We start from the raw sequence: 12,988 nt of genomic DNA on the forward strand, positions 1-12,988 counted from the left end.
CAATCCTACAAAAGTGCACGGTGAGTCAAGTGGAAGTTGAAACAGGAAGACGTTGAGAAAAGAAAGGAGCCATGAGCTTGGACATGAGCACAGCCCTGGTCAGCCCTGGGACAGCGTGGGTGCGTGCGTGCGTGCGCGCGTGTGTGGGCAGCTGTCGGACTGTTCAAGCTCCGTACGCCTGACTTAACTCGATGCTTGACTTCATCTTGAATCATGAACACATGCGGAAGACAAAGGCAGAGGCAAGCAACACAGGAAATATCCACTACCTGAATGCATAAAGAAATTACAACTAAATAAATGTATAAATATAAAAACCAACATATCTGATATATATCTGTATAAAGCCAGCAGCCAGCAAAATGCACTGGCAAAAGTCTTAAAAGCCATTATTACAACAACACAAGAAAAGACTGAATGCATATATCAATGATATAATACCATAACTCATCCTTTAAAATATCTCCATGTAGGTTATTTCTTCCCCATGAAATGAGTGGAATATTCGTTTGTGTTCTTGTTGTTCTCTACAAATGATTTTACAAATGCATCACTTGCGGCTTGCGTTTCTATCCTGCAGCCATCTCGAGGAGGTGAGATAAGACGATGGGAGCCACGGTGACCTCCAGGGGGCAGCAATGCCCTGCCCTGTCCTGCACGTCAGCCCAGCGCGAGGCGTCCAGAGAGCGAGGGCCACAGGGTGGTGCTCTGGCAGAGTGAGGTTGTCGCCGAAGCCGAAACCGAAACGGAAAGGGAGGGAGGGAGGGCAAAACGCCCGCCTGCCCGCAAGCCTTGAGTGAGAATTGTCTGACCTTTTTTTTTTGTTTTGTTTTTGCCTCTGAGCGTCGTGGTGACATAGCAGAGAGAACACGGGCAGAAGAAAAAGATGGGGACAGAGAGAGAGAGAGAGAGAGAGAGAGTGAGAAGGAGAGAGAGAGAGAGAGAGGGAGAAAGAGAGAGGGGGAGAGAAAGATAGAGAAAGATAGATAGATAGATAGATAGATAAAGAGAGAGAGAGAGAGAGAGAGAGAGAGAGAGATAGAGAGAGCCAGAGTGTTGGTCAGTTGTAGCGGAGCTTGGCCAGGAAGAAGGCCACGCTGAGGAAGAGCCAGACGAAGAGCAGGTTGGGGCTAAAGGCCAGCAGGGGGAGGGAGTAGAACAGGGCGGGGTCCAGTCGGAGGTCCCGCACCGGCAGCACGCCACTCAGGTTCTTCTGGGTCACCCCCTCCCTCGTCCCAATGCTGCGGAGGAGAGCAGGAGGAGGAGGAGGAGGAGGAGGAGGAGGCGCACAGGGAGCCGAGGAGAGAGGAGGAGGAGAGGAGGAGAGGAGGGAGGGAAGAAATCAAAAGAGAAGGAGAGGAAGAAAGAGGATGGCAAGCGAAAGAGGCCAAAATAGAGAAGAAGAGATGGGCGGGGATGGGCGGAATAAAACAGAGGAGAAAACAGATGGAGAGAACACATGCACACAGAGGGAGGGAGGGATGGAGGGAAAGGGTCTCAGAAGAGGGGAAGGAGAAATGAATGGCACCAGTGTGGTGGCCACAAAAACACCAGGGGAGATTGTGGATACATGGAGAAAGCAAAGTGAGGAACAAGGGGCGAGCCAAGTATGGAAACAACAAATAAAACCACAGAGGAAAAGTATACATGGAAGAAAAGAAATCCGCTCACACAAAATAACACAGGCCACCAGGGGGAGACAAAAGCCATCACAAAACATGTAAAAAAATACAAAAATAACAAAACAGTGTGGAGCAACACACAAACATCATAGATGACAGACAGGAAGAGAAAAAGAGAATCAAAGGAAAACATTGAGTGGTCTGCATCTTAGTCATAGAAAGAAAACAGAGAGAGAAACTGCAGCAGTTTGTGTGTGTACTAGCAGCAGAGCAGCACAGCGGCGATGGTGGTCCATGCACCCCCATAACCCCCGAGAGAGAGAGAGAGAGAGAGAGAGAAAGGAGAGAGAGAGAGAGAGAGAGGGAGAGGGAGAGGGAGAGAGAGAGGAAGAGAGAGAGAGAGAAAGAAAGGGAGAGAGAGGGAGAGAGAGAGAGAAAGAGAAAGAGAGAGAGGTAGGAAGGGGTGGGGAACACTCACTCACAGGACAGGGGGTGCAACCCAACCAGGCCATGCAGCGCGAGCTTGCCTCACTTTTATCCCCCAGCATGCAACAGGCATACAGCCCCTGCTGAACAGCCCGGGGGGGGGGGGCAAAACAGGGCAAGGCAGGGCAGGGGCAAGGGTCGAGGGGGACAGAGTGGTGACAGCTTCATGGAAACCCTGGCAGGCGATGGCGACCACTCCGTCCCCGACAGGACATTCTCCCCCTCCACTCCGCCTCGCTCACCCACAGCCCCCTGGAGGAAGACTCCTGGAGGAAGACTCCTGGAGGAAGACTCCTGGGGTGGACGCTGGACAGAATGGGAGCACGGATGCTGAGCGAGCTCCAAGGACAGAGGGGTAGAGCAGGGACGCTTGACAACTACAGGACATTCACAGCAGTGCAGACATTTTTGTGTGTGTGTGTGTGTGTGCCTGTGTGTGAGAAACCGCTCAACATAGACATAAACAAAGCTTTATCTGTGTGTGTATAGTTTATAGCTTACAGCTAACAGTGCCGGGGTGCGTATGTGTAGAGTGATGCAGTACTCTTCAGTGCTGAACATCAACAGAGAGGGTCAAATGTGGACCATGCAGTGGAGCATGATTCCATCAGGCAAGGATGCACTGACACCAGAGTCCCTCCCCAGGCCCAAAACACCACCCCCCCACAGAGAGAGACACCAGAGTCCCTCCCCAGGCCCAAAACAGCCCGTACTCCCCCCACAGAGAGAGACACCAGAGTCCCTCCCCAGCCCCAAAACAGCCCCTATTCCCCCCACAGAAAGAGACACCAGAGTCCCTCCCAAGCCCCAAAACAGCCCCTACTCCCTCCACAGCTTGTGCACTGGAGCTTCAGCTGCTTGATCCCTGTGCGTGGAGACTCCTAACGGGGTGTGCGGGTGCGGGGGTGAGGTGGTGTGGGTGTGTGCAGTGATATGGAACAGCACATGAGAGAAGCTGAGTCATGGAGAGGACCGACGACAAGACTGAGAGCTGCACAAGCATTCGTCAGCAGCTGAGGACACTGCACAGACACACTGAGCCAGCGCACATACCCCCCCCCACACACACACACACACAGACAGGGGAAAATTACACAAGGAGGAAGTGCTAACTCCAGAGGATCGAGCAGAGACTACTACAGGGGTAGGCGTCAGGATTTCCAGCTGGTTGTGCTACGTTAAGAATGTGGTAGGACACAGAGGAAGTACTTCAAATGCTTCATAGATATAAGGGAACACTTTAAATGATTTAAATGAGTCATTCATTAAACTATGATACCTGGTTACAGTGCAGTTCTAATGCTTTTGATGAACTCAATTCAGTGTTTTCAGCTCAGAGCTGCAACTGATCGTTTCAGTCAACGGTGCAAAATAGGGAACAACTGGGACTTGAACTCCAGACGCTACCAAAAGGCAACTCATTCTAGAGATTATATAACCAGTGAGCAGCATGATGCATCTATAAATCCATCAGCTGCAAAAAAAAGCATGATTAAACTGATAATTCTGCTCTGATCAGAGTCATCTACAGCATATATACGACTCAAACTCCCTGACAAATACAAAGACCCCCCCCCCCCCCCCCCCAATCTATCTGCACAGTACTTTGTTTAGAATTTCTATGTTGTTAGTCTCTTGAGTCTAACAAACCTTCAAGGACGGTTAGTTAGACGGTTATTTTATTAGTAATAAAAATATTAGTAATAATAAAATAATGTCTCATTAGTTCAAGGGGTCTGTGTTCCTAAGAGGCTTACAGGAGTTCTGTTCACAAAATATACTAATACCTATTCATTTGGTATTGATGCTTTTATCCAAAGCGACTTACATATTTCAATTATTACAAGGGCCAGTCTCCCCAGAGCTGCTCAGGGCTAAGTGCCTTGCTCAAGGTCACAAGGGCGGCAGCCGGGAATCGCGCCCATTACCTCATTTTCCTCGCCCCTGTTACCCATGAGCCTCTTTTCTTTTCTCTGATTGTGTAACACTCTGTGAAGCGCCATGAGACATGTGTAATGTTTTGGCGCTCTATAAGCGGAATTAAATTGAAATTGAAATCGTATGCTAGAATAGTGGCATGAAGGGGGGAGCGGTTGAGTCTACCAGATGTACAGCGCCCCCTTCCCTGCAGTTGGCACTTTCTCCGGCACTTTCTCTGAGCAGGTGTGTTGTGCGGAGGTCTTACCTGCGCATGCAGTCGAGGGCCTGCGTGAAGACCTGGGGCGCCATGCCGTGCTCATGCTGCAGGATCAGACACTGCTCCAGGGTCACTGACATGGCCGTGCGGTCCTTGGCGCTCTTGCAGCTGGTGAAGCGCACGCCATTTAGCCGTCGGCAGATCTAATCGAGAGAGAGAGTGTGTGTGTGTGTGTGTGTGTGTGTGTGTGTGTGTGTGTGGGGGGGGGGGGGGCAGAAAGGGGAGAAAATGAGATGTTAGCATATACGGCTAACTGTTTGTTCCCATGACAATTACATAATTCCAGCAATTAAAAATTCCCATGCAGTTAGCATTAGCATCGAGGGAACAATAACTGAAAACTCAATGAGACGCCTTGTTTTCAAGAAGAGAGAATGTTGTAAATAGATGATTAAAAAGACTGCTGCCATTTATGACACAATCCGGCAAGTAATGTATAACAACAACAACAACAACCACTAATTGTGGAAAACCAATAACTGAATAATGTGCCCTCTGTTCTATACCTGGTCTGACTGCCTGTCTTAAGAGGCAGTTTACTGCTTCTTCGACCCCAACTACTGCTGCCTGCCACAGGATGTGATGCTTCCGCAGCCCCACCTACCTCTGCGGCCTGCCACAGGATGTCCACGTTCTTGTTCTTCCTTGCGTGCACGTTCTGCCCAAGGAACCGTAGCAGCTCTGGAAGACACGTCTGACTCCGGGATCGGGGCAAACCTGCGGAACCGGAGCGATAATGACCCAAACTCGCAAAACAAGATCTGATAGGCGTTGAAGTGATCATATGATTCTGCCCAGTGACCCTCTACTGTATGACTCACAGTCCTCAGGTAAGACTTCTTTGAACTGCTCGTGGTAGGAGTTGAGGCGGGACAGGCTCTCCAGGTTGATGATCTCCTGTAGGGACGTGTCTCCAAACCTACCAACAGAGAGCCAGAATAAACTCACAGCAGCACAACAACTACTGTTTAAACAGCTGTTTACATCAAGAGCGACACCTTTAAACTGGGTCACAGCAGCACAACAACTACTGTTTAAACAGCTGTTTACATCAAGAGCGACACCTTTAAACTGAGTCACAGCAGCACAACAACTACTGTTTAAACAGCTGTTTACATCAAGAGCGACACCTTTAAACTGGGTCACAGCAGCACAACAATCACTGTTTAAACAGCTTTTCACAACAAGAGTGACACCTTTAACGATAACTGTAAGTGACTCTGATGATTTATGTTGTTATCATTATAGTTTATGTGTAGATGTTGTCATTCATATTATAATGGACGAGAAGAACACATACTGTAGGTCGGCTTGGCTCTAGTAAATTCTTCATGGGGAATTGCAATAATAAAAAACAAAGCTTTCCACTCAGGCTCTGCTCATTTGTTAGTGGGGAACCCCGATAATAACGCATGACTCCTCTGCTCATTTGTTAGTGGGGAACCCCGATAATAACACAACTCTTCCGCTCATCCCCAATTTGTTCCGTACTCACTTCTCGGCGAGCGTCTGCTGCTCGTTGATGCCGACGTTAAAGAGCACCGGCTGGACCCTCAGCAGCATCCCGTTCTGGATCTCCCGTGGCAACGCGTCAAACAGGGTCCCTGGCAACGGGATGCGGACGTTGAAGCCGTCACGGTTGCCAGTGATGACGGGCAGCATGTCGGGGGCCGCGCCTGAGCTAGCCTGCGTGACCTTGAAGGTCACGTTCCGAAGGTCGTTGACGCCGACGCTCATGTCCTCCAGCATGGAGAGCTCCTCGCCTGAGACACACACACGCACTGTAAAACACCCCTTAATATACAGGTGTGTCCATCTGTCCTGATGGTGAGAGCCTTTTAGGTAAGTGTGTGTAACAGACAGGCTGCACCAGACGTATAACCTGGTGCTCTCTGCTCATAGAGTGTCTGCTACAACAATTAGCTTCCATTATAATCAATGGAACTGGCTACACCAGAAGTGATAGTGGTGCGTCCATTTGAAAAATCTATCACTAGTTTTATGCTCTGTAAACAAAGAACTACAATTGTGAACCCGGTGTAGCCTGGGATTAAGATTAAGTGCTTTTAGGTAAGTGTGTGTAGAGTAAGTGTGTGTAAGTGGGTAAGGGTGTGTAAGTGGATAAGTGTGTGTAAGTGGGTAAGTGTGTGTAAGTGGGTAAGTGTGTGTAAGTGGCTATGCCCACCGTAGGTACTAAGGAGACTCTCAAACTGAGCTAGGAGGCCGATGGTGTAGAGCTGCCTCAGAAAACCGTCGTCACGGAGACAGTTCCTCAGCTTGATGATAAAGCCACAGATTAAAGCTGTGAGCTGCAAAGAGAGAGAGGAGAGAGGAGTGAATTGGACTTCAATATCATTAAATGTGTGTGTGTGTGTGTGTGTGTGTGTACATATCAGTATAGGAAACAGAAAAAAGTATTATTATTTTTACCAAAATCTTCAGTGCCATTGTAAGTAACCATATGAGAGATACGAGTATGTATGTGTATTCCTCTGCATGTCTGTGCATGTCTGCGTGGGCCAGTGATGGGCTTGTTTTTAAGTTTAAGTATAAGTATATATACTCTTTTGATCCGGTGAGGGAAATTTGGTCTCTGCATTTATCCCAATCCGTGAATTAGTGAAACACACTCAGCATACAGTGAACACACAGTGAGGTGAAGCACACACTACACACTAATCCCAACGCAGTGAGCTGCCTGCAACAACAGCGGCGCTCGGGGAGCAGTGAGGGGTTAGGTGCCTTGCTCAAGGGCACTTCAGCCATTCCTACTGGTTGGGATTCGAACCGGCAACCCTCCGGTCACAAGTCCGAAGCGCTGACCAGTAGGCCACGGCTGCCCCTTTTCTTTAGTGTGTGTGTGTGTGTGAATATGAGTGTGTGTGTGTGTGTGTGTGTGTGTGTGTGTGTGTGTGTGTGTGTGTGTGTGTGTGTGTGTGTATGAGTGAGTGGGCCTACCGTCTGGCAGAAGACCACGTCCCTGCGGTACTGCAGGCCCAGGTCCAGTGCGATGGTGGGGGCGGTGTCCTGCATGAGCAGGAACACCATGGACTTCTTGGCCTTGTCACTCATCATGGCCACACACTCCATCAGGGTGGTCAGCAGTGGGTACAGAGCCTCACTCCACTCACCTTACACACACACACACACACACACACACACACACACACACACTTAGGATACAGATAGCACTAAAAAGTCAACCATAACATCTATTACTTTCTTGAGAGGATAGCTTATCTTATGTCTATATCTTATAACGTTCTCTATGAGTGTTCTCTAATTTACTCTATGTAAAACATACATAGAATGACAAAGAATGGAGGCAGTGTGACATTTAGCAGAAGCACTGCGGGCAAAGACACAGAAGCGGGAAGGGGGGGAAGCACTCTTACCTGCGGAGGCCTCCTCGCCTGCTGGACTGCCATCTAGAGGAGTGGAGTGGAGGCGCATCATGCATGGTTAAGACACGCAACAGAGAGAACATGGCAACACAAATAGCACAGCTTAGCCTGGCCTGTGGGTCACACAGGAAAGCCACTAACATAAACGACTAGGCCGCAGAGCATCGACATCACACTAATAAGCACCAAAGTCTGCACTCAGTAGCTAAAACACACTGATCAGAACTAGGCCAGTGGGAGAAAAGCACAAACACCAAATTAGTTATACTCATATCAATCTCAACTACAGTACACTACTATTTTGATACATGATTGCGTCAAAATAGCTATTTTTTAAAACACTAAGAAGGCTCGACACAACCTGAAACTTTGATCGAAGTATCATCAGTGTCTGTACACATGAACTTGAGCATTGAGAACATTGTTTGTGTACACAGAGTTTACTAAAAGAAAGGTTTTGAACAACTCCCTTGGTTTTTCTGCTCGTCGCCATCTTGCCAGAGTGAGTTGTCCAAAACCTTTCTTTTTATTAAATTATGTGTACACGAACAATGTTCTCAATGCTCGAGTCCATGTGTACAGCCACTGATGATACTTCGATCGAAGTTTCAGGTTTCAGTTCCCATTCAAAAGGCCATTTGATCCGAAAACGACAACACGGATAAACTTAAAAGTGGCGCTTCGGACGTAATTATGCTTTTAAACGAAAGTAAGGGTACATCCACAAAAACACGCTAGGATGCTTGGCGAAAGTTAAGCTTTTAACATGCCCTGCATTATCCACCAAAAACATGTGAAAGTATAAATAAATAATAAAACTATATAATTTTATAATTATAAATAACATGGAGCCTTATCAAACCTGAGCATCCTTTTCCAGCTATCTGTCTTTAAGAATCTTTGGCTTTTGGATGGACAGTTCTCATGATGCATGTTACGTGTAAAGTTTGAGGACCACGGTGGAAAAAAGCCTCTGGGCTTTATTGTGTTTTCATTCTTTGTGATTTTTAAATGTAAACAATCACTGTACTGCAGAATCCTATGTGCTTTTGAAAATCATCTAATAAACTCAATCAATCAATCAATGAATCAATCAATCGAGCTATGCTGGCCAGTTGCTGAGTACTGCTCTCAGTGAGCACAACGACAGATTTCAGATCTCCTTTCACTGAACCTCGCTGACCTCTACCATACGAGCTTCTGGAGTTTCGCAATACTGCACCGCAGAGAGCCATCACACACAATCCTTTCTCTGCACTGAGGCTCAGCCGCTGAGCCAGAATCAATAGCCAGTCCACCCAGGAAAATGCACGGCTGGCCTGTCACACAGCGGATATATGGCTGATATAACATGTGCTTGCCTTGCCCGCAGGCAGGCAGGGAGGCCGACAGCATCGGTACAACTGACTGGGAGACTGAAACTGAGATCGGACAGGGAAACTGAGACGAAGCTGATGCAAGACCTCAGTGAAGACACCAGTCAGGAGGATGCACCGCATCCAAATGACTACATTCAGTGGAGCCCTGCTATGGAAGACTTAATTCACACATGGGAGATTCACATTGCATTGAATCACACACGCACACACAAATATACACAAAACATCATGAGAAACAAACACAATTTCATGATACAGATCAAATGAGCAGGCTGGGTAATTATTCCATATTTAACCACTTCTATTTAATCCTGAGAGAACATAATCTTTGTTTGATATTCTGACGATATTACTGTGCAAACAGGACATTAAAATGTCAGAGAATGTAAATGATGCATCAGGGTCAGTGAACGTTTCAGATGTGCAAATATGACACGTTTGATGTGCTACATGCAAAGCGCTAAGTGGAGAGAGTGAGGAGCAGGAGTAGAGATGAGCGTGCAGGAGCAGAGTGAGGAGCAGGAGTAGAGATGAGAGTGCAGGAGCAGGAGCAGGAGTAGAGATGAGAGTGCAGGAGCAGGAGTAGAGATGAGAGTGCAGGAGCAGGAGTAGGAGTAGAGATGAGAGTGTAGGAGCAGAGTGAGGAGCAGGAGTAGAGATGAGAGTGCAGGAGCAGGAGCAGGAGTAGAGATGAGAGTGCAGGAGCAGGAGTAGAGATGAGTGTGTAGGAGCAGGAGTAGAGATGAGCGTGTAGGAGCAGAGTGAGGAGCAGGAGTAGAGATGAGAGTGTAGGAGAGGGAGAAGAGATGAGAGTGCAGGGCAGGCCTCAAACACAGGTGAGATCAAAACACATGTACACACTTTACAAAGCTATACAAGAGAGGAGAGAGAGAGAGACACAGAGAGAGAGTGATGTGATCAGACAGACAGTGTTGAGAATACTGATGATTAAGGGGTTGGAGTAGTGCTGAAAACTCATTCAGTGAACAACTAGCTCTAGTGCTGACATTGCATTTATCATTTTTCAAAACTCTGGACATGCTACATGGTATGCTTTGTATGTATTGTCATGGGGACTTTGGTATACCAGACATAATGCTATGCTGGGGATTATTTCTAATGCAACAAGATAACTCTATTCAATGCTAAATAAAAGTCTATAATGGAGACCAATTCTGCCTTGTGAAGAACTGTAGATGAATAAATGAATAAATGCAAATAAATAAATATGTGCAGAAAACAGAAAATAAGAGCGGAAAAAAACCTACAGTTAGCGGAGTTTCTATTAGAACCCGGGTGGCATGCAACGGGAAGGGCAGGCAGTGAGGATGATGATGATGATGATGAGAGTGACCTCTGGTACAGGTCTGGCGGCTGTACATGCTGGGAGGAGGGTAATGACGATGACGAGGAGGAAGAGTCCTCGGTGGAGATGGGGTTGATCCAGAAGGCTCGCGTCTTCTCGTTACCTTTCTTAGGGGTGGTGCCGCCCTGCAGGTCGCACTGCGCCATGTCCTCACTGCTGTCGCTGTGCAGACGCTCCTTCTGGAGCAGCTTGTCCACACGCTGGATTATACACTCCAGACTCTTGTCTACGTTCAGCCACACCTTCTCCTGGAAACACACACACACGCATATAAACACATACGCACACACACAAAAACATACACACACACGCACACACAAACAAACACACACACATACACACACACACACATTTAGTGAGGGTTTAGCGTAGCAGTCACTTGCTACCGAAGCTGCAGGGGGAGCTGTGTCGTGAAAAATGCCAAATCCGGCGAAAACCCAGAAACAGCGAAGGAATAATCAGACCTGCATAGGGCTTCTTTAAATGCACAGGGGTAAGTTTCATTCCACTGCTTGTTACGACTCTGGAAGTCATAAAACGGAAAGTTTGGAAACGGATACTTCGGTTGCGGTTCAATTTTTATGAAATCTGACAAGAAAAACTCCAACTGTAATCAGAGAATTTAGTTACATAACAGATTTAATCAGATCGAAATCGAATACTCCAGGATATCATGTTCGATACCGCGCGGACACTATTCTCTTTTTAACGTTAGGCCTACGATTGAACATTAAGGCGAGGCAAGCGGCAGCGGCAAACATAACGCAACGCTCAGACCATAATAAGTTTTATCTCATTCCTAAGCAACACAAATGGTTTGTCAACTGAATACGCTCGTGTTGCGCTTTGAAAGTTGAACCAAGTTCAACGCTCAGCTTGTTCAACGCTAGCGTTACGCCAGCGTTGCCAGTGTTCCGCTGCCGAACCATAGAGAACAATAGGAAACCTGATGCTTGCCGCTGGCTAATGTGATCCCCGCCTAACTGAGACTGTGGCCTCCTTACCCACTCCTCCTCATGCCAGTCCACATGCAGCGAGGTTCGGCTGTTGCTGCCGCTCCACTTGGCCAGTAGCGTGTCCTGGTCGTTGCGCAGCACCACCTGCTCTGCGTCGGCCGAGGGCGACACCTTGGAGGCGATGTACTCCGGCCGCGCTGCGTTCAGGGCCTGGATGGCCGACGCCAGCAGCTTACAGTCGCACACCGTCACCAGCTGCCGTGTCTGAGGGAAACCCAACAGTTACCATCCCCTTCTGCTCACTAGCCTACACGCTGCCTTACCCTGAAATGGCAGCCCTGTAGCCTAGCTATGCTACACGCTGCCTTACCCAGATTACATGGCTACACATATTCTCTGCCGTGATCTAAAGGACACAGTTTAACCCTGCTGGAAAAAAAACTTACATTTAAAAAAAAACAAAAAAAAAACACTTAAGGTGGTTTGCTGGTTGACCAGCTTGTTTGACCACCCTATGATGGTTGACCAACTAGACCAGCAAAACTCTTGCGAAAACCTACCTTCAGTTGGTTTACCCAGCTTACGATGGTAATTCAGTTTTGCTTGTTATACCACCTCAAGCAGGCCATTTTAGCCGGTGTTGCTGGTCTTACATTGCTGGTTTAACTGGCCATGCCAGCTTATGTTGGTCATTCTAGGAAACCAGCATGACCATTTTACACCAGCAATGTCAAGCTTGGCAGGCTGGTCAACAGCATGAACATCTTACACCAGCTGTATCCCACATGATGGGCTGGTCACACCAGCATGACCACCTTCCTCAGATGGTCATGCCAGCATTTCCACCTGGTGGCCCAACCAGCTACACCAGCAAGAACTGGAAGAAAACCAGCAAAGAGCAGCGAAAACCAGCATAATCTGGTTTCTAACTGTTTTTTTTCAGCAGGGAATACACGGACTGAAGTGCAGAGCAATCAATTATCCCCTCGGACGATCAATAAGGCTCTTACAACCAGCCATGTGATCAATACTCCACTGGGTCAAGAGGACTAAAGGCCAGCTTCAAGGAAATGATGACTAGGGAAGGAATAATGCAGTAATACATTATTTCATTACTATTCTTGCTTCTTGCGTCATCTTGCTTGCTACTTTGCCTCATCTGTGGAAATGTTATACTGAAATAGAAGCCCACCCTAGCCTACATACATTAGAATAGATTTCTTTAAATTAAGGAAGGTTGTCTTTTGTCATTTATTTTGGAAACAAATGGGCCAGCCTTTTAAAAAATTACCATCACTAATTCAAACAAGATATTAATCCTTTATCTGATCACATCTGACCAACTCGTTGGTTATTGAGGATTTACCAAGAAAAAATGACCTATTGATCAGGAAGAAGAAACTGTTTAATAAAGACCGAATAAACGTCCAATGATGCTTAATTCAGACTTTGTTGAACCCTAATATACTAATACATATATTAGTTTTGTATTAAATGTTCCTTGGCCAGAGGGCTCACCTTGTCGGCCAGGATGGCGAGGGTCCTCTCCAGGCCGTTGGCGGAGCGCTCCTTGGCAGC

The 12,988-nt window shown here is 47.3% G+C and overlaps 1 protein-coding gene across 8 annotated transcripts in view; it reads right to left on the reverse strand.

Moving 5' to 3' along the window:
- Nucleotides 1-12,988, reverse strand: part of inpp4ab (inositol polyphosphate-4-phosphatase type I Ab) — a 48,441-nt gene that overhangs the window by 4,465 nt on the left and 30,988 nt on the right. For 3 of the 8 annotated variants that reach the window (XM_042079928.1, XM_042079926.1, XM_042079927.1), the window contains 10 exons: nt 12,929-12,988; nt 11,459-11,674; nt 10,357-10,702; nt 7,701-7,733; nt 7,264-7,436; nt 6,491-6,614; nt 5,801-6,068; nt 5,127-5,224; nt 4,910-5,022; nt 4,294-4,448 (listed from right to left, as the gene is read on the reverse strand). The exon at nt 12,929-12,988 is cut by the window's right edge and continues 127 nt beyond it. In XM_042079928.1, the coding sequence (XP_041935862.1) occupies nt 4,294-4,448; nt 4,910-5,022; nt 5,127-5,224; nt 5,801-6,068; nt 6,491-6,614; nt 7,264-7,436; nt 7,701-7,733; nt 10,357-10,702; nt 11,459-11,674; nt 12,929-12,988 (1,586 nt within the window). Of the gene's footprint in view, nt 1-990; nt 1,242-4,293; nt 4,449-4,909; nt 5,023-5,126; nt 5,225-5,800; nt 6,069-6,490; nt 6,615-7,263; nt 7,437-7,700; nt 7,734-10,356; nt 10,703-11,458; nt 11,675-12,928 lie in introns of those variants that run through there. The other 5 variants (XM_042079932.1, XM_042079931.1, XM_042079933.1 and 2 more) reach the window with 4 other exon arrangements.

Source organism: Alosa sapidissima, chromosome 23, assembly GCF_018492685.1.
Source record: "Alosa sapidissima isolate fAloSap1 chromosome 23, fAloSap1.pri, whole genome shotgun sequence".
NCBI classification, from domain to species: domain Eukaryota; kingdom Metazoa; phylum Chordata; class Actinopteri; order Clupeiformes; family Clupeidae; genus Alosa; species Alosa sapidissima.